At 43.5% G+C, this 21288-nt stretch overlaps 1 protein-coding gene across 7 annotated transcripts in view; it reads right to left on the reverse strand.

The window, feature by feature from the left end:
• The window catches only part of itsn1 (intersectin 1 (SH3 domain protein)), a 57458-nt gene that overhangs the window by 10952 nt on the left and 25218 nt on the right, over positions 1–21288 (reverse strand). For 2 of the 7 annotated variants that reach the window (XM_087849972.1, XM_087849971.1), the window contains exons 17-32: positions 21004–21143; positions 19403–19486; positions 14175–14311; positions 13667–13944; positions 12011–12177; positions 11809–11823; positions 10335–10582; positions 10048–10222; positions 9881–9967; positions 9643–9800; positions 8790–8869; positions 8535–8707; positions 8398–8443; positions 8017–8138; positions 7643–7766; positions 6082–6276 (exon numbers count right to left, since the gene is read on the reverse strand). In XM_087849972.1, the coding sequence (XP_087706098.1) occupies positions 6082–6276; positions 7643–7766; positions 8017–8138; positions 8398–8443; positions 8535–8707; positions 8790–8869; positions 9643–9800; positions 9881–9967; positions 10048–10222; positions 10335–10582; positions 11809–11823; positions 12011–12177; positions 13667–13944; positions 14175–14311; positions 19403–19486; positions 21004–21143 (2229 nt within the window). The remainder of the gene's footprint in view (positions 1–6081; positions 6277–7642; positions 7767–8016; positions 8139–8397; positions 8444–8534; positions 8708–8789; positions 8870–9642; positions 9801–9880; positions 9968–10047; positions 10223–10334; positions 10583–11808; positions 11824–12010; positions 12178–13666; positions 13945–14174; positions 14312–19402; positions 19487–21003; positions 21144–21288) is intronic. The other 5 variants (XM_087849973.1, XM_087849976.1, XM_087849975.1 and 2 more) reach the window with 5 other exon arrangements.

Below are 21288 nucleotides of genomic sequence, written 5' to 3' on the forward strand. Positions count from 1 at the left end.
GAAGGACAGCAGAGAGGATTTATTTTGAAAATCTCAAACTTTAAAGGTTAAAAGTTTAAAATTGATGCTGGGTGTAGCTCAGGAGGCAGAACAGTTCATCTGCTAATCAGATCGATCCCTAGCTGCTCCAGTCAGCATGCCAAAGTGTCCTTGGGGCAAGATACTGAACCCCGAGTTACTCTCCGATGGACCCATCAGAGTGTGAATGTGTGTGAATGCTAGACAGAAAGCTTGTATGGATGGGTAAGCATGGCACTTTTGGGTTCTTGAGTAGAAAAGCGCTCAATGAGTCCGTTACATTTATTGTTTCCAGGCACGCTGTTAACTTTAAATATGTTCAGCTTTAAAGGATCAGGTCTAATAATCTAAGCCAGGGGTTTCCAACTCCAGGCCTCAAGGGCCGGTGTCCTGCAGGTTTTAGATCTCACCCTGGGTCAGCTATGATGAGCTCATTACCAGGCCTCTGGAGAACTTAGTCATTTAAATCAGATGTATGAAGGGCACATCTAAAACCTGCAGGACACCGGCCCTTGAGGCCTGGAGTTGGAAACCTCTTGATCTAAGCTCTACTCTTGAATGTGTGTGATGTCATAAAGAGGGGATACCCCATTATGGTCATCTTGGGGACATGGCTGGAGTTTGAGCACAGAAGCCTCGCCAACCTGCTCTTCAAACCATATTTGCGAGGAGCAGCCAATCAGAAGAAATGAGTTAAAATTCAGCTTTTGTTGTTTTGGTTAATGCACGGTGAAAATTGTGGATTTGGAGGTTCTGGAGTGAGCAAAAGCAGAAAATGGATGAATGATGGGCTCCACCAAAGCCCAGTGGAAGATAAATTAGCATTAGCATTATTCCAGAGTGTAAATCATGGGGTTGGAAACCTTTAAGATGCAGTAACAACAAAGCCAAGGGAATGAAATGAAATATTTGGATTATTTAAAGACAGGTGTTACTCGCTGTGTGTGTTTGTGAGAAAGAATGAGTAACGAGGCCAGTCGCTGCAGTCTGTCTCAGAGCGTTTAATCATCAGGAGCAGTCAGATTCACCACCAAAATAAAATCCTGGCTATTTGTCTTTATCAGCTCTGTGCTAACAGTCTGTACATCACCACCTTCTTCTCCTCTTTTAATACTTTATCTGTTTGATCATTCGCGCTTTATTTTCACTCATTAACACCGTCACAGAGTGCAGTCTGGTTACATTTGGCTTGGCTGTTAATTCACTCATTCATTTATTCACTCATTCATCAGATTACTATTTATATTTATACGAAGCATCACCATTACCATTCATCAGATTATGTAAAGAGCATACACAGATTTATCTCTTTGAACACGCCGGACCAGATCAGAGCCACGCTTCAGCGTCTTTCAGCTGCAAAGTCGCCAAACGATTTAAACTTAATGCCGACGAGGACAGAATGACAACGGGCAGACGTGGAGCGCGGCTCTGGTCCGGACGCGTCTCTGATCTCATGTAAAACTCTGACTGAAAGAAGTCTCGACCATCGGTTACCAAACTTCCCCTCGGACCCCGAAAACAAGCAGCTGTTATTAAAAAAACAGAAAAGAAAAAAAGCTCCAAAAAGAAACCAGATTTGTTAAAACATCAATGGTCTGGACTCATGAACCAATCAGAGAGCTTTAGCTCCAACACTGACACACTGAGGAGCCAATAGGATCCAAGCAGGGTAATTATAACAATAACAACAATTATAATGACTGTATTGCTCATTGTATAAAAAGTTGCGTAGTTTAACAATCGTTTCTTTCATTATTTGTTTCTGAGGGTAAACGTTAAAATCCCAATACTGTCATCAACAAACTGAAATGAAAACCTAATATGGCAACCCCTATTCTCTTAATACTAGTCTGTTGCTATGCCAACAAACAGAGGGGAAGGCGGGGCGAGGCCGGAGGTCTCTGCGTTCGTTTCTGTAATGTCCTCTGACGATGCTAATGTGGTAAAATGACACGAGGAGAACGATGCTTTCAGGAGGTAATTATCGAGATAACGACGTTTTAGCAGAACAAGCGTGGCTCGTGTGTGATGCCCAGGAAAAAACACGGCGGGCTGTGGGAAATAACGCCACAGGAAGGCAGCTTCGTCTGCTCCTGTGCATCGGAGCGGACGATTTTCTTTTTAATGCTCGGTGAAAATGTCGCAAGTCTGCAGAGCCCCTGAAGCCACTGAAGAGACAAAATTCACGTGTGTGATTTGAATGTGATCAAACCCAAACCTGATTATCAGAGTTGTGTGAGTGAAGCTGCACACTCGAGACACACAAGTGAATTTATAGCAAACGATCCACACGCGATAAATAACTCATAAGGAAAAGATTTCAGTGAATTCATCACACAACATTTGAATAATGCGTTCATACGGTAAGGATAAAATGTGTGCACAAAAATCGCACCACAATTAAATAAGTTGTGTGGAGAAAGTTTAAATTGCGCGCACAAGATTCTCCCATACAGATGACATTTATTGTTGTTGGTATATTTCGATAAAAACTGTTTGCTGAGGTTAGTTAAGAGCTGAAGTGCAAAGTAACTCATTGTGAAAGATAAATATTGTGTTCACAAAAGATTCAAATAGTCCAGGAGCTCCGTACACTTCACTTTCCCTTCCTTAACTCTGATTTATTTTTGTGCAGTCGGGAAAACGGGAAGCAAAACTTTAAAATCAGCTGTTTTTCACATAAAGGATGGTTGACATTAAGCTAACAGACTTTGGTGCGATGCAGTGGGACAAATATGCTTCTACAAATTTAAAATAATGCTAATTTGTGACATTAAACATCAGCTAAACGACTGTTGGAGGAATATTTGTAGTTTTCTGACTGAGAAAATGAGATGATATCTGTAAATATGAGGCGACTCGAAACGATCGCACCAGATTTTGGCGGTTTAATCTGGAGTTTCACTCACGAGGTCACGAGATTATTTTAACGCGGAGGCTGAATTTCAAACTGCTCTTTTAACTGGAATGACTGAAAGATACAAGCCCCGCCCCTCTGTGTGTCATATCAGTTTTCCTCATTTTCCTCATATATATGACATCCCATCATCATCGTCGTAGCAACAGACAAAACAGTAAACATGTAAACAAAAACAACGGAACAAACATTTAAAGTTAATACATATTCATATGTTAAACTACAACGGATAAAAACGTGTGTGTGTGTGTGTCTGTGTGTGTGTGTTAGCTAAGCAGCACGGCTTTTTTTTTTTTTTAATTCCAGCTGCTCGCTTCCTTTTATGCCTCCTTTCCTACACAAGGTGAAAGGAGGGCAAACTAGCAGAAGGAAGCAGCAGCGAGGATCGAAACTTGGCCTGTAAATGCTGCTGGGACGCATCTCAATACTGCCTCGCTTCCTCTCCTCTCCCGTCTCCTTTAGAGCAGGGGAAGGGAAGGAAGGAGACGAGGAAACAGGAAGCTGGAAGGCGTCTTTGGCGTTGAGGAGAGAAGAGTTAAAGACTCTGACATTGAGACTTGTCCTCCAGCAGATAGTGGGTCTTTCTGTGAAGCTGTGGGAGGGGGAGGGGTTAGTGAGGGAGGTGGAGACAGCGTTTCTGACTGACAGGCTTTGGAACCAATGGGAGCGAGGTTAAAAAATAATTTAGAAAGAGGAATGAGGAGGGAGGATGAGCTGAGCGACTGATTCTAATGAGAGAGTCTCCCATAAAGCCACAAAACGACCCACTATCCACTTTACCACGCTAGCACGGTGTGTGTGTGTGTGTGTGTGTTTACAGTCACTGTGATCCAGTCAAAAACATGTTCATCAGTCCAGTCTTGGATAAAAGGAGATCAATAGTCTCCTCCTTTCTCCCTTCCCTCCTTATCTAAGCATCTCGGAACGGATAAAACAGGAAGAGAAGAAGAAGAAGAAGAGGAAGAAGAGTTTAAGAGGAGGAGAGGAGTCCTGACTACTGATCTCCCTCCTGCTGAACAGTGCTGTGTGCAGCCAGAGCCTCAGATAAACAGAGTTTGGCCAAGTCCAGTCAGAGATCTCGCCAGCAGAGGGCGCTTTAACGTTACAGTCTGTTTGTCTGTCTGTCTGTCTCTCTCTCTCTCTCTGGCTTCTACTGGTGGAGAGTCGCCATTTCCGGGTCATGTGACCTCTTGCTGCTGTCCCATTGGTTGAGTGGCCTAGTGGGCGTGGCCTAGTGGGTCTCTTTGAGGGCTTTGAGGAGAGGGGGGTTCTGGGTAATGATATGATCCTAGAGAGAGGACGACAACAACAAACATCAACAAAAACAACTAAACAAAACAACAACAAGAACAACAGCAACAACAACCAGTCGGGCCGCTAGGTGGGTGGAGCGTGCAGCAAGGCGGAGAGTGTGGAGGCGTGGTCTAACCCAGCATAGAAACAGAGGAGCTACAGCGGGCAGCGAGTCGGCAGGAGATCGTTTGGTTTGTGTAACGTTGTAACGTTGTGTAACATTTATTTTCAAATAGAAGAAAGAACCAGAAATTCACAGATTTCTATTAAAAACTGGACACAGACTCTTAGTTTGTGTTATATGTGGACCTGTCACACTTACATGTGCAGTAAACAGTAACCAGCAGCTTAACTGATCAACCTTTTCTCTAAAAAATTCACATTTACAGAGATCAGAGTTTAAAAAATGAAATTATTTTATTTTCGCTCTTCAACACCGACCACAGGAATCGGTGACGGTTTTTACTGTTTTCATTTGACGCCACAATACATTTAATTTTGAGTACTGAGGTTGTGTTACGGTTCGAAGCTGTAACTGATCCAAATACTCAGGAAAACACGATTTTATAAACTTGTTATTATTAACTTCTAGTTAATATATAGATGTATGCAGCTCATCCAAAAAGTGCAGTCGTTTCGTTGCCCCGTGTGGCTTCACTGTAGGTGGCCGAGCAGCCTCTCACCCTCTGTAATATATAAGTTGAGGCCCAAACAAGCACAAAAAACCCGATTTAGCCGACCTTCATTAGTGAAGGCTCTTTAAGTTTTTTTCTCTAGCTTAAATATCTCACCCTCCCCACACACAGATGTGTTTTTCCCCTAAAAGAAACACCCGGGGTGGGTGGCTGGGAACAAGATTTACATTAAACTCAGATTTTAAAAATCAATCCAACAGTAAGAAATATTCTTCTCCTGCTCTTGTTGTCATTTGATATGTGCAACAGACGTGTGCACAGGTATGTGATACAGGCAGTTTGTAGACGATGAAAGTGAAACGACTGAAACAGACTGTTATGAATCTCATAATAATAAAAACTTAATGGAAAACAGATAAAAATCACTTTAATTGTTGACGTATCGCGGGTCACTTTGACCATCATCGATCCCTGGCACCATTGTGAATACTGGGATAGGGCGGGGCTAAAATTTGATGAGTATTTGATGGTTTTTATATTGTTTTGGGGTTTTTTACCATTACCAAAGTGACTTTTCGTTACTTTACATCAGCTCTGCTCTGCTCAAGTTCAACAGGTTCAGTCTGCTCAGTTGGCTCGATCAAGGATCAAAATTAAGGAGAAATGCTGCCTTGGTTTTTGTTTCGTTTTTTATCTATGTGGCTTGACCTAAACTTCGGTCCACCACTAGTCCACGAGCCTCACTTTGAGAACCCTGCCTGTACACAGACACAGTCTGTTCCTGTTTACTGCCAACATCTCTCTGCTCCGCTCTAGAAACTCTGAGTCTATGGTGGATCATGCTGAAGGGACACATGCAGGGAAGAGGGGACACTTGCACACTAATACATGCAAATACACACACACACGCACGCATGCACATACGAACACACACACACACCACCCAGAGGTGGTGTATGACTGGGAGGTTATCAAAGAGGCCCAAAGGAGTGTCAAGGTGAAAGGTGAGAGGTCAAATCAGCCCGGGGAGGTCAATCAAAGACAGAGGGACAGCATCTCCACACCTGGCTCTGGGCTGTGTGTGTGTGTGTAGAGAGTGTGTGTGTGGGAGAGTTCGTTTTAGTGTGTTACACTACTTTGTATTCACATTGGGAGTCGGTTAGTACGTCTGTATATGTTCCACGCAGGAAGTGTGTGTGTGTTTGTGGTACTCACACTGCGTGCTCGGGTCAGTATCTGTGGTAAGTTTGACGTAGTTGCTAGGAAACAGACCCTCCCTCCCGTTGAGCTCTCCTTTCCACCAATCACAGTCGTCTTTGTTGAGCACTGTGATCACCTGACCCTTCTGGAAGGCCAGCTCGTCGTCGTTCTGCGCCACGTAGTCGTACATGCCGATCACCTGACACAGAGCTTCAGGACCAGAGACGGGGAACAGGGACAGATTATTAGTGTCACGTTCTGACACTCAATAATTATTAACGGCATCAAATCTGATGAACTGTGTGTCTTTAAGTCCATTTGGTTGCACACAAAAGCTGCAAGATTGGCTGCATCCAAAATACAAACTACCCGACAATATCAATTATTTTACTCTACATGGGGTCAAAAACAAAAACTCTGGTATATTAGACTTCAAACGAGGCACAAACACCACGAACGCTTCAGGAAACTGAGGTCTGGGGTCCCATAGACTTGTATACAAGCTGAATCCTTTTACAGCCACAGGAGTTGCCCCCTGCTGGCCAGTAGAGAGAATGCAAAGCCTTTTTAACCCTTTAAGACCTACCATAGAACCAAGTCCGCCAGAGCTTATATTATATTTTTACATGCTGTGGAGCCATTTTTGGGAGCATTTCAAGTTGCTATACATCAATACAACCATTACAGCCTAGATTTTAATAATATGTATGAATTAAGTGCATAGTGATTACATAAATTGCAAAAAAGTGCAATAAACTACAAAAAAATTGAAAATCGTTTTTGTTTTTTTAACATATATTTCTAGGTAGAGAAATTTAAGAGGCTTATCCCTCAAAACTGTAAATACAAAAAAGTTGCACAAAATAGTTTCCCACCACAGGAAATTTATTTTGAGTGTCTTCATAGTTTTATTTTTGAAATACACCAATTTTTATATACTGCAGGAAAAACGAAAATAAATATTATAGAGCAAATTTGCAAAAAAGCAGCATATGCATCAAAATAAACTATTTCCAGCAGTGCAATATGAGTCCTAAGCATCCCAGAAACGACACAGAAAGTCATAAAGTCAAACATAACTTTTAAAAACACCAGTATAGGCTCATTGAGGCCCTGATGGTAAAAAACTACATTTCCGCGAAAATGACGTCACTTCCGGTTTCGGGCAGGTCATGGCGGACATGCGATAGTTCGCGCTGACGTCTAATCCAACGTAGGAAGTGTTATGAACAGCTGATCGGATCGGCAAAGCGTGTTTCTGGAATATTATGTTTTTGTTGCTGTAAGTGCTTTTTATGCAGTTTTTGCAAAGCTATATGTGGAAGGAAACTGTGACCGAGGACAAGCTGATGGCATAAGATGTAAGTACAACTCCTCCGGTTTCATATGCAAAAAAAATTATTGCGCTAGCTTATGTGGTTGCAGAGCTACTGGGATTTAAAAATAGTTACGCAAAACGGAGCGTGCTGCTCCGACCGGTTTTAAAGGGTTAAAAAAGGTGCACCTCTTCTTCTTCAGCACGTTTCACAATGGACTGAAGGGCCTCTGTAGGTGTTGTGGTAAAGTGTGGATGTACCTGTGCTGGCAGGGGCCAGTTTAGGAGGTGTGGGCTCTGTGGGCGTCGTCTTGCTGGTGCTGGGACTCAGCAACTTCACATAATTGGCTGGAAACCAACCAATCTGGCGCTTTTTCCCTCGAGCCTGGACCAATAAAATCAAAGGATGCCATCAGTCACAAACCAATATGTAAAACAAATTATGTACATAATGACAAAATACAGCAGGTAATTAATTTAGCTTTGTTCTGTAAATAAAATGATACAGATTAAAAAGTTATCTGGTGAATATTTGTGTCTCACTTAATCCATGTCAGCGTTTCCCATCATACCTATCCTTCTCTACCTCATTACTGTGTCAGGCAGAGATTAAGTGACGGTTGTGTCTTGTGTACCTGGAGCTCGCCCTCCCACCAGCCCCCTGGGTTCTTCTTCCTGATGAGGATGAGCTGTCCTGGGGCTAAAGTCAGCTGCTCTGCTCCTGTAGCATTGTAGGGGGCGATCACCTGAGCGATCTCTGAACAGGAAGAAGATGATGAGGGGTTTTATTTTTTTCTTCTTTTAGTCTCTGACACCTGGTCTGTGTGAGTTTTATTTTGAAGGTTTAAATCAGACAAGTTCTCTTCCACATGGCTTTAACTTCGACTGGCACAACAAGGACAACGAAGAGTGAATTAAGATATTTACTGCTCAGTTTGACACTTTAATTAAGGAAAATCAGTTTGGTATTCAGAGGAAAACAGGAAAAGTGCATTTTGGTAACATTACAGGCCTACCTGGTTTCTTCCCAAGGCTTCCCGTCTTCCCTGCTGTTCCCAGTGACTGTGGGCAAAGATTCAGAGTCACAGTGATTAGAAATATTTACCTGAAGATCTTCTATTCTTCCCCTAATTTGTTCAAAATGAGCTCTCACCTCTGACGTGGAGTCCCGTGGTTTGACGTAGTTGGATGGAAAGACTCCGGTCTTTCCTCCGACCATCCCCGTCCACCAATCGCCTTCTTTCCTCGTCACCACGACGATGTCCCCTTGCTGGAAACTCAGGTCCCCCTGTTCATTGCTCTCGTAGGTGTACATGGCCACGTATTCTGTATGAAAGCATGCAGACAGAGTGAGTGACGAGAAGCTCGCTGACGTTTCAGCAAACTCGTCCACATTTGCGTTCGTTACCTTCACCCGACTCTGAAGGCTTTGTCGGGGAGGGGGAGGGGCGTTTTCCATTGGGCGGGCTTTCCGATGCTCCTGTTTCACTGGGAGAGACAAAGAGATAAGAAAAAAATCATTAAATACATGAAATAATTCTCCTTTTTTTTATGTGAGCAAAGCGCCCAGTGTCACAACATAACAGCTTGTTTAACCCTTTAAAGCCGGTCTAAGCGGGCACGCTCTGTTTTGCGTAACTATTTTTAAATCCCGGTAGCTCTGCAACCACGTAAGCTAGCGCAATAATTTTTTTTGCATATGAAACCGGAGGAGTTGTACTTACATCTTATGCCATCAGCTTGTCCTCGGTCACAGTTTCCTTCCACATATAACTTTGCAAAAACTGTAGTAGTTTATTTTGATGCATATGCTGCTTTTTGCAAATTTGCACTATAATATTTATTTTCGTTTTTCCTGCAGTGTATAAAAATTGGTGTATTTCAGAAATAAAACTATGAAGACACTCAAAATAAATTTCCTGTGGTGGGAAACTATTTTGTGCAACTTTTTTGTATTTACAGTTTTGAGGGATAAGCCTCTTAAATTTCTCTAACTAGAAATATATGTTAAAAAAACAAAAACGATTTTTAATTTTTTTGTAGTTTATTGCACTTTTTTGCAATTTATGTATTTACTATGCACTTAATGCAGACATATTATTAAAATGTAGGCTGTAATGGTTGTATTGATGTATAGCAACTTGAAATGCTCCCAAAAATGGCTCCACAGCATGTAAACATATAATATAAGCTCTGGCGGACTTGGTTCTATGGTAGGTCTTAAAGGGTTAAAGGAAAAAGCTCGAAGCTTTTTGACGTACTTAGTGTTTTTGCTGCGTGCTGCTGCTGCTGGAACACCAGGGGGCGCCGTCATGGTGGCGGAGATGAGCTTCACGTAACTTTTGGGGAACCAGCCTCTTTGTCCGGTCTGCAGTTCACCCAACCACCACATGTCCTGCTGCTCCAACACTGTTATTATCTGCATCAAATAAAAACTTCAGTTATTACGATTAAAACGCAACAAAAAGAGAAAGAAATTAGTAACCCGGAGATCTCTACCTCGTTTTTGTTGAAGTTTAGGTGGTTCTCCTTCTTGGCTCTCCAGGGATACAAGGCCTGAGCCTGAAGACCCTCGACCTTCTCTCCCTGAGAGACACGGAGAGTCACAGCCGTCACGCTCAGCAGAAAGAGATGCAAAACCAGAGAAATATTGTTTCTGTCGTTACCTGTCCCAGTACGGGAGAAGGAGAGGAACCCGTCGTCATGGTGGCGGGAGTGAAGGCGGAGCGTTGCCGCAGCTGTGCCGAGGGAACGCTCAGAGATGGATTCTGACTGGCCGAAGAGGTCGGCCACGCGTCCCAGCCCTCGCTGTCTGATTGGCTGGTTGTGTTTGAGGGCCAGCTGGAAATATTGCGAGCATGCATATTAATATGATGTGACCGACGTGTCTGTGGGTCAGTAACGGACAAACAAATCGTCAAATGTCAGCGAATCGGACTTTGATGGCACTTACGTTGTGCTGAAGTCCGCCCAGTTGCTGTTAGAAGAGGACGTGGTGGAGGAGGCGGCGTGTCCTGGGGCGGGAGGGGGCGTAGTCATCGGCTGCTGGGTCGAGGAGGTCGTGGCTGAGACTGTGGAGCGCAGCGTGATTGGCGCTTCACTGTCGGGTATACGCTCTGCATAATTGGCAGGAAACCAACCGGTCCGCCCTCTGAGCTCACCTCCCAGCCAACCGGGCTCACCTGTTTGCGACTCATCGACCTATCAGAGCGCAGGGACGGGATTAGGACAGCTCTCGTGGCACGCAAGGGATAGAGATGCACGTGTCATGTTCGTGGTGGGAGTGGCGCAAACAATAACAACGGTGGAAACAGCAGCTGATCAGATCCTGATTAGTGGACAAATGATGCGAAAAACAACACGAGGCGCAAAAAGTCCCACGACTCTGCCCGAAAACAACCGATTTAAATTTGGCCCCTAAGCATCCTTGTGCAGCTCTGACATTAGAACATCCTCAAACAGAGCAGCGCACCATGGGCAGGCACGTATTTTAACAGACAGACAGAACAGGTTTACTGCTACAGTGGCCTTGAGGTGGATTTTTAACAGGTAACTGAACCATAACTGAAAACCACAATTAACTACATCTGTAAATTTTAGGATATTTGCCATAAATATAAGAAAAAAACCACAGAGCCATTAAAAAAGTATTTCTGTATTAAATAGAGATGAAAAATTAGCAGCTAAACTAAATCTTTTTTTGACTTCTTGGCCACACCGGCACAGTCTTTGCTCACTCACAGTCCAGTCTCAGATTGGGCTCCCTCTACCAGAATGTATTAAATTTGCTGCTGTACTGAAACACGTGAGGATGCAGTAGAAACAAGCTCCTAGTGACCAATCTAAAGGTAGGAGGAGTGCTAGAAGCTTTACAGAGATGCACAAGGAGACAATGTCAAATTAGGCAAAAATAAAACAAGTATGAGTTTTTTTTTAATGCACTTTATAAATTTGAAACCTCCACCTGTTCCTCATGGTCCCAGCCCCAATCTGTCAGAAACGACACTGCAATAAGTAACATCTCACTGAAATGTGGCTACAAGCTAAAAAGTAGATTTCCTCTGTTTTCCCTTCTTAAAATAGTGACAGGGAAGTGGGACGGAATAATGTGATATGTTTACATGAGAAATGGAAAACTGCAAGCTGGGATATTTTTATTTGTTTAGTTTATTTATGTGGGAATTAAAATAGCCTCTGTGCTGTAGTCACCAGTCTTTGGCTGATAGCTAAGCACACTCACAGGTTTCCACACTAACTAAAAATAGCACGACGTTACAGATCTGACTGCAGTAACTGAAACAAACAAAAACCACAAACATTCATCCACTGAAAATGAATGAACATGGAGGCGACGTGAGATGAAAGCGTTTCTGGCTTGTGATTGGTGGAGGCACATCACTGGGCGGGTGGGGGGGGCAAGAACTTACCCATTCCCCCTTCACCTTCAGTTTGCACAGCAGAGGAGAGAGGAAAACGTTAATACACACACCGCACAGCCACACACACACCCTTCAGAAAGAATAAACACAAACAAATAAGACACGTTATGGAAGTCCTTTACGTGACCATCGCTGACTGTAGTGAGCTTAGCTCATCATCTGAGAGCAGATTTTTCTGTAAACTACATACCATAATAACATCTCCGGGAGTGATACTGATCTCATCGTGGCTACGAGCGTCGAACGGATACAGAGCCCTGTAGTACACCACCTTCACCGGCTGCTGCTGCTGGTCGAAGGCGCTGACTGAAGCCTTCTGGTCAAATAAACTGGGACCTGGAGCTTTTTCCACTGTGACTAAGCAGAAAAATACAACTATTAGTAAGAGAGAATAGATCCCTGCTGAGCAAATGAAAAGAATGCAGGCTTTATAGTAGGGCTGCACGATTTTGCATAAAATGAGAATCACGATTTTTCTGCTTAGAATTGAGATCACGATTCTCTCACGATTTTCTTTTCCAGTATAAATATTTATTGCACTTATTAACTGCACATCAACTTCGTAACAGTTGAGACTGAACATAAAAACAATAAATAAACATAAAAACAACAAATGTCTCACATTTTGTCGTTGCCGCAAAATGTTGTACTGCTTGAAATTGCGTCTCCACCGTTGCTCGACGCTGCGTGTATAGAGCAGGTAGTGCAACAATAGAAAAATAGTTGCGGGACGGCACTGTGTAGCGTTTGTCTAGGGTGTTGATCATTTTCCTAAATCCCTCGTTTTGCACAGTGTTGATGGAGCCATATCTTTGGTCAGGTGATAAGTGATAGCCTCTGTAATTTCTTTGTGCCTGCGGGAGTTCGACGGGTATAGGGAAGCGCTGTATAAGGTTCCCGTTATTGATGTTTGGGTGGTTGACCGGGACGGATTTTCACCTGTCACTTTCTTGTCATCCCTGACGAGCTCTCCGTTGTTTTTTCCTGCTAATTTTAGCAGCCAGCTTCTGTATCACGTGGTATAAGGCTCCGCCCTCGTCATTTGTTGAGCAGGAAGAGTGAGCGCTTGTTTTCATGCAGATTACGTCCCAGATCAAAATGCGGTACAATCGTTGTCTTTTTTTTTTTTTTTTTTTTTTAAATCGTTGTCATTTGGAAATGAGATCGCACATAAGTATGAATCGAGATTGCGATTTTCTAACGATTAATCGTGCAGCCCTACTTTATAGTGAAGCACTTCCTGCTAGACAGGAATTATGTCTTTAGCACTAAATTCAGAGTTCGGTGTTTATGTGCGCTCGTTTCTCTCCTGAAATATAAAAGAAGCTTTTCTGCTTTTTTAAAAACACCTACCAGAGCACACAGGTTTTTTGAATGATTAAGTCAATGGGTTTTTGATGTTACAGTCTCAAAGGGCTAAAAAGAAATTCGTCATCACGGAGCCGAGTTGTCAGAAGTGGCAAAAGCCGCAGTTCCTGTAGCTGCCACTTGAGGCTGACTCCAAAATTGAGTCTCTTCTCATACAGTGTAAATTTAAAATCAGCTGTGAAGATGTCGTGTTTATAGACCAGTGAAAACACAGCTTGGGTGTCTATGGATAGTTTCCACTTACTTAACAACCGTGTGTGACATACAGGTGGATACCTCCACACTGTGAGTTTGGTGTTTGTGTCATTTTGGAACATTTTTAACTGAATTATGTGACAGTTACGGGACATGCTGAGGTCTGAGCTCCAGTTTGAAGTCAGTGAAATAGTGACATTTTATTTGCATGTTACTCAGCATTATTTAGCAGACATAAGCAACACGCCGGTGGAGAAAGCACTAAACGCACGTGTTAACACACCTGCTGACGCCCAGGGGTCAGCCGGCTGGCTGAAAAGCTTGTTTAGTTTTTCCTGCATTTCCTTCTTGCCTCTTCCCTCGTCCTCCTTCTCTTCTGTCGATCCTGCTCCCTTCCTGACCTCTTGCTCCTCCTCCATCCCTCTCCTTTTCCTCTCCTCCTCTTCCTGCGTCACTCTGTTTAGCCATGCGTGGGATGCAGGAACGGAGGCGGGGCTTGGAGCTTGCGGAGCAGAGCCTCCTGCTTCCTCCTTCCAGGTGGCACCTTCCTCTGACGACAACCTGTGAAATAAGATCATTAAAACTCTGATTTTGGGGCAAGTTTAGCGAAACTTTCCAGCAGTTTTTAAACTGGATTTGAGAAGCAATTCCATAAACACAATTTTAACCACTCAAATTAAAGTTAATTTGTATAATGCTTCAAAACAACCACAGAAAAAATGGCCCAGGTGGCTGCTGAGTGACTGCCTTTTGCATTTTCTGGTACTGCATCCTCTCCACTTGACTCTTACCTGCCCTCCTGCAGCTCAGCGGACTTCCTCTCGCTCGGGGTGTGTATGTGAGACTGTGTGTGTGTCTGTGTGTGTGTGTCTCCCTCCAGTTCCTTCTGTTTCTGTCTCTGCTGCCGGGTGTGGATCTCCCTCAGCTCCTGCAAAGCATCACGGGATACAGGAAGGAACAAGCGATGAGGAGGAAGTGGGGTCACAGGGCTGGTTGCTAAGGGCGTCCAACGACAACAAACAAGAACACCAACACCGGCAGTAGCAGCATGTTTGTATTAGTCAGGTGAGCGAGGCAAGCTCCGCCCCTTTACTTTGGTAGTCTTGTTAGTTTAATCTAAAACGGACGAGGCAGGACGCTAAACTGAAGCCTTCTGTTTGGGAAGTCTCATTTCTTTCAACCAGTCGAACTAGAACATCACATGTCACAGAGAACCTGCAGACACTGACGTCGGCGCTTACGCCGTGCTTTCGGAGCTGATGTGCAGTGGAAGGCTTTTTGTGGAGCGATGGCGGCTGCTGCTTTTGATCATGACCTTAAACAGATTTGATCCAAAGGTTAGGATGTCATGCATTACCTTTATATCTACACCTGGCAGCGTCTCTCCTCAAGACTCAGTGTAAGTCACTCAGAACAGCCAAGTGACAGAAAGGTTAACAAGGAAATGGTTACCATGACGTCACCTATCGACTAGACCAATCGTTACACTTTGGATAATCCTCATTCCACTAAAAATGTATTAAGTGGAATTAATGTAAGACTGCAGGTGAGTGCCTGAGTCTAGAAACTCCCAGGAAAGTGTTTACAGAGGAAAGTCAGGGCAGAGCAGACGTTTCGCTGACCTCTAGGAGAGAATTATTTCTGTTTACACACCAACCCTGCAAATTCAATCAGAATCTGAAAGGCTCAGCTGATGGGAAACAAAAGGCTCCCTCTGTATGATCTGTATATACAGAGATACAGTGACACGTCATAAAAGTGTCCTCAGTTTGTGTTCTTTCTCGTGGAGTTTCCCTTTATTCAGTTCAAGCTAGTTTTGAACTTCCTCTGTGAATTTATCAGGATGTTCTGATGCTGCAGACTTAACACAAATAAGTGAAGGTGTGAAATAGGCTCAATATATTTCATCGCAACTAAATATGCACTCACTTTACACCACTGCGTAACAGTTATTACACAACAAGGAAGTGAGACAAGGAACATTTGTCCTTATAGAATCCTGTTTTATTGTTGCTGCTCAGGTGACATTATTTTAAATCCACTGCTTCTCTGATTTTCCTGGAACAAGCCTTTGAATGCACATACTGTTCATCACCTGTGAGTGTGAAAGAGAAGCTGTCGATTTAATGATCACAGCTGAAAAGATAAGACTGCCGATACGAGTGGTAGAAATTACTTGAATGCTTTCTGGATGCTTCTTAAGTTCAGGTGTTTCAGGCACGTCCCCACCTCTCTTCTTAAAGGACCACGAGGTATCCAAGAATAGCGTCTCTGCTCTGCCCCAGAATCAGATAAAAAGTAAATGGTGGTGATGTGGGGGACCAGCTGCCTGCACTCAAGTCCCTGCAACGTGTGTTTCTGTCCGAGTATGATTAAAAAACAAACTTTTCTATATGTTATCAGTACGTGGGAAGGGATGTGACTTGGAAACAGACCCGGCCCGTAATAGAAGGCTTTGGTCATGGTGGTGGGGCGGAGCTTGCACGGCGCACAGTATGTTCGTGGGATGGGTTAGAGGTCAAAAAAAAAATGTATGGGCGGGTGGGGGATTGAAGGGAAGTGAAGGGATGCAACTGTGGAAGGGGGAGGGGCAGTTCTGTGTAGTCATGACAACCAGCTGTGCCATTAGAACACACTCTGTTACTATAACAACAACACAAGGCAGCTGTCGTGTTTCAGCCAAACAACCGATGTGAGGAAACCTCCGGAAACGAGCAATCGAGAGACACAACGAGCCGAACTACAAATGTGAAGACAGAAACCTCCACATCACCTCAAACAGGAAGTGGAGGATACACGAAACAACAGAGACCACACACACACACAAAAACACAAACGTTTGTCCAGATCAGGTCTAGTTTATTGCCACATTAGGCTGGTTAACTTCTAGCACCTTCTACATGTCTGGCTGAAACATAATTTGGTAGCACGCAGGCTTTAGGATTACAGTATAGCATCTGTAATCTAGTAAATCCCAGCATAGCAACAGCATAAAGTCACCTAAAGTAATATACCTGCTGTAGTGAAGGGACATTTCACCATAACGTATCATCATGGATACACACATTTCACCCGGTGTGTAGCGCTCTCTCGTCTATATTGTCTTGGTGTGAGTTGCATAGTTACAATCATCATCTACGCATTAATCTACAGGTGTTTACTTCCTGTTTTGTTTTTTATATTATTATAATCAAGAAGTTATATCAAAAAAACTACTTAGTGAGAGCAAGGACATCCAGATGACAGGCATGACAGTGATGTGTGTCTGTGTGAGGATTGTCCCTCCTGTAGGTTAGCTAATTGAGGCAATCTACATAGTTTACTGCTGACTGCGTCCACTGTATGTCAGGGCTGGGGGCCGGTGTCCTGCATCAAGATGTGTCCTTGGTCCAACAAAGCTGATTTAAATGGCTAAATTACTTCCTGGTAATGAACTACTCCTTTGATTCAGGTGTGGCTGACCCAGGGTGAGATCTAAACCTGCAGGTTTTTGCTTTTCAAAAGGTGAGTTTCATTTAGTTTCATTTTATTAAAGAGTCATCGATCATCTCCAAAAACGTCGCAACTCAGACCAACTTTGATTCTGGGCTGAACTGTTCCTTTAACTACAGCAGCACAGCTAGCCAGCTGGATCAGTAGTGAGCCAACACCAGCCTAACAGAGCAAAAGATCAGGGGCAAAGATAGAGACAAATTTAGTGTGAAGAGAAGAAGAGACAGAAAGGAAGAACAGTGATGAGGAAAAGAAGGAAGAAGAAGAAGAGCAAAGAATGGCGACAGGAGGAGGGGCGTGATGGGAGGCTGGTTTGTTTCATGGACCTTTATAACGCGGTCTAGCCGAGTCAGACACACTCTGACGGCTGACACACACTCCTGCAGCTGCCCCTGCTCCTGGTGCTGAAACACACACGCATATATGTATACACGCACACGCGCACAGTTCAAAACACAGACACACACAATATTTGTCAGTAGATTTCTTTGTTGGTTTTTTCTGTACACACCAAGTCATTTTTGTTGGGGTTAGTTAGTCCATGTAACCTCATGCTCGTGTCACATGACCAGTTAATTTCAATATTAGGTGGATCAGTCTGATTCTTCTGAGACACTAAAGGAAAAGCAGGCTTGCACAATAAGGCCTTGACTCATGCAGGGAGGCTCTCGTGAGTCACTGCAGTGATTAATGTGCTGTTAGTTTCATCAGAGGTAAAACGCTGGCTGCCTCTCATTGTCACCTTGCTTTGGATCATAAGTAAGAGTTTGGAACCTAAAAAGGTTTTGTAAGTTTCAGTAAGTAAGCTTGCTTAAACCGGCTTTACCCATTTTTTTCCTGCTTCGCCTTTAAAACAAACGTATGTTCGATAAATAGGTTTTTTACTGCAGGCCTGATCACTTAATCAGAAATAGATGAACAAAAAATAAAGATTATTCTCATGTATATCCAGATTACTCATCGTGTCAATAATCTTTAGAGATGTCAAAAAATCCTGCATTTAAAAGTCTTAAAATGAAGGCCAAAGGAGCTTGGAAAGAAAAGCGTCTGGACTTCTTTATTGCTTGAAGACGTTTCACCTCTCATCCAAGAAGCTTCTTCAGTTCTAAGGTCAAATGGTGGAGAGTCCCAGATATAACCCTAGTGGGAGTTTCCCCCCACAGAGGGACAAAAGGACCCCCTGATGATCCTCTAATCGCCTGAGCCAAGGTGTGAAACTGGGTGTGGGTCCCAATCAGCCAGAGTTTCGGGTGAGTTCATTGGGAAACCTGGCCCCACCTTATCATGTGATTTCCTGAGGTCAGATGGCCCAGGATGTGAGTGGGCGTTAAGGCGTCTGGAGAGGGAACTCAAAACTGGATTATAGATGGCAGAGAGTTGGTGACGTAAACCACCGCCTCTGTTCAAAGATGGTCGCTCACAGTGGACATAGATGCTTCTTTCACTCCTCTTTCAAACCATCTGTCCTCTCTGTCCAAAATGTGAACATTGGCATCCTTGAAAGAGTGACCTTTGACCTTTAGATGCAGATTGAACAGCTGAGTCTTGTCCTGTGGAGGTGGCTCTTCTCTTCCAATGTTCACAAAGAGCTCACCGGAAACTCTGGCTGATTGTGACCCACACCCAGTTTCACACCTTGGCTCAGGCGATTAGAGGATCATCAGGGGGTCCTTTTGTCCCTCTGTGGGGGGACACTCCCACTAGGTTTAAATCTGGGACTCTCCACCATTTGACCTTAGAACTGAAGAAGCTTCTTGGATGAGAGGTGAAACATCTTCAAGCTACTTAAAGAAGTCCAGACGCTTTTCTTTGCTCCTTAGACTACGATGACCTGGATGACTGAGAACCTTCAGACATCTTAAAATGAAGCTATCAGCAGGATGTTAATGTCACCTTTGAGTCTTTAACTCGGCATTAACAGCAGCAGCAAACATTCGTGCTGAAGTTTCCGTCTCCGAGTCAGAACTGTTACAACCTTATTAAAGCCTTTGTCAGTCATGTCCTGCTGCTTCATCAGTGCATCTACAGAGCCGGGATCAGTAGCGAGTGGTGCACTCCTCCTTGTTAGAGGTTCTCCTGACTTTGACGTGTGAGATTAGCAATAAGCAGCACACAGACTACATCGGTGCCTCACAGCTCGACAATTACAAGACCTCGACTGGCCGCGGTACATCTCTCTAGCTGGCGGGGACAGCACAGTGCAGTGCAAGCGATGCACTGAAATGTTACCACAAATCAGACCAGAAGTCTGGTTTGTTGGTGTTAAGGACAGCAAAGCCTTCTAAAGTGACTAAAACACTTCAAGCCTGCAGGTTAGTATTCTCACAAGAGGGTGTACAGTGTTTTAGTTCAAATCATTCCTCTGATAATCTGCCAAATCAGGTCCAATCAAAATGCAGAACCCACTCCTTCTTCCACATTTTGCCATTAATGGCTTAGTGTTAATTACAGAATTTGATATTGTTTTATATTAGAGTATGTCCCAGCTGCAGTACCACCCCAGTCCAGCAGTGGCAGTGTGCTCTACCTGTCTCCCTCTCTGTTCCTCCTGAAGCTGGCGTCGCAGGGCATCTATCCTGGCACAGTGGTTGGCATAGAACTCACACAGAGACTGGCATGGGAAAGGGAGCAAAAGGCCAGTATAGGAAATAAAAATAAAAGAGTAGAAAATATAGAAGGAAGGGTTTATTATGTGGAATAAACAAAGAGTAAAACAGGGAGAAAATGAATGCGAGAAATACAGGTGGAAGAAACGGGAACAAAATATAGACGAGGACAGCCAATAGAAGCAGAAAAGGCAGAAGGTGCCGGATGAGGCACAGCAGAGTGACAAGAGAAGATTTCAGGGAGAGGAAGTGGCGTAGAAAGGAAGGTGGAGGGAAGGATAGTCAAATATCGATTATGTCTCAGTGGCCTCGGCCTCTGTTTGCAAAGAATAACACCACTCAGAGACGGCTGCGTGTTCCTCTGCAGAGAAATGGTTACATACGCCGCTTATGTGTTTGCTCCTATGCTGCTAGGCTTTACCCAATCACTGCATCGTGGTTTAACTGAATCCAACTGAGAGACAACTTTATTAGATTAGCTGCAAGAAAATCAGTTTACTGTGGTCTGTTTAGTCTCTGCTATCCTCCCTTTCTTCTCATTCTCCTCCTTGTTTAAGCAGACTGTTTCTCTCCTCTCTGACCTGTCTCGCTGTCCGGGGTAAATCCAGAGGAAATAAATACGAAACGGGGACAAAAGGGGCTCTGGGACACGTAAACAGACTGCTGTGATCCAATTCCGGAGGAATAAAATCTTCATCTCTCTGTAGTGAACTGTGTGAAAGCTACGCGAAGCAGCTGGACTCAATGTTCCTGCGTACACTCTCCAAAAACACGCCAATCAGCGTTAACACTGAAAACAACAGCAACGTGAACACAAACAGAGCAGCAGTCAGGTATAAATAGAACATCAGTAAACATGGAAGCTGTGACAAACCAAGCTGTGAGGATGTGGTTATGAGGGATGGACAGACGTGATTTAGGGATTCAGTCAGAAAAACAGCTTCTGTGTTAGAAATGACTTTGTTTGCGTCTACTTCACGTCTACGTTACAAGGAAATAAAATATGCTTCTCAGCACCAAAATTAGATTTTATTTACTCTTATAATCAACAGATTTAATAATGTTAGGTTTATTTAAATAGAATAGACTGTTTTAACATAGAGATATATTTAAGGTGAATTGGAAAAAGCACTTGTGTGAAAACACCAAGCTTCCAAACAAAAATGAATAACAACAACAAGACAAATATCACAGTTGTAACATAGTATTAGATTCATATCTGTTATTTTTATGCTTCTTTTTATGTTAAACTCTTTAATTTATTAGGCAAACCACATAATACTGTGACCTGGCATTTCCTGGCTGGGTTTTTCCTGTGGGGCAATGACACGCGTGAGCACAACTGTTATACATTTTAGTATATTTTATGCTAGAAAAAGTGAACCATGATATTAAAAAATGGTTAAAATGTCTTTTACGCTGCCTCTTTTAGGGATGCCAACACGTACACAGGAAAAACCCTGCCCAGTGTGTTTGTGGCTTTCCTGTCCTGCACAGTGTTGTTGATCATTTATCTCTTTACCTTCAGCTGAGTGTTGAAAGCGTCTATCTCCAGCAGCTTGGCCCTCGTCTCTTTCTCCACAGCATCAAGCTGCTCTCTGAGCTGCTGTCTGCTCATCTCTTTCTGCTCGACGGCCTTCTGCAGGGACGACAGACTATCACCTAAGTACACACACACAGACAGCACGAGACAGCAGCAAGTTAATGAATCAAAGAAGTTTCCAAGCTACGCAGTAATTAGCAGAACAGACAGTTAACGAGGTAAAACGTACGCACTCCTAATCCCTTTTTAAAATTGAAGCAAAAT

The sequence above is a fragment of the Neolamprologus brichardi genome, chromosome 13 (genome assembly GCF_056152115.1).
Source record: "Neolamprologus brichardi isolate AB-2024 chromosome 13, ASM5615211v1, whole genome shotgun sequence".
NCBI classification, from domain to species: domain Eukaryota; kingdom Metazoa; phylum Chordata; class Actinopteri; order Cichliformes; family Cichlidae; genus Neolamprologus; species Neolamprologus brichardi.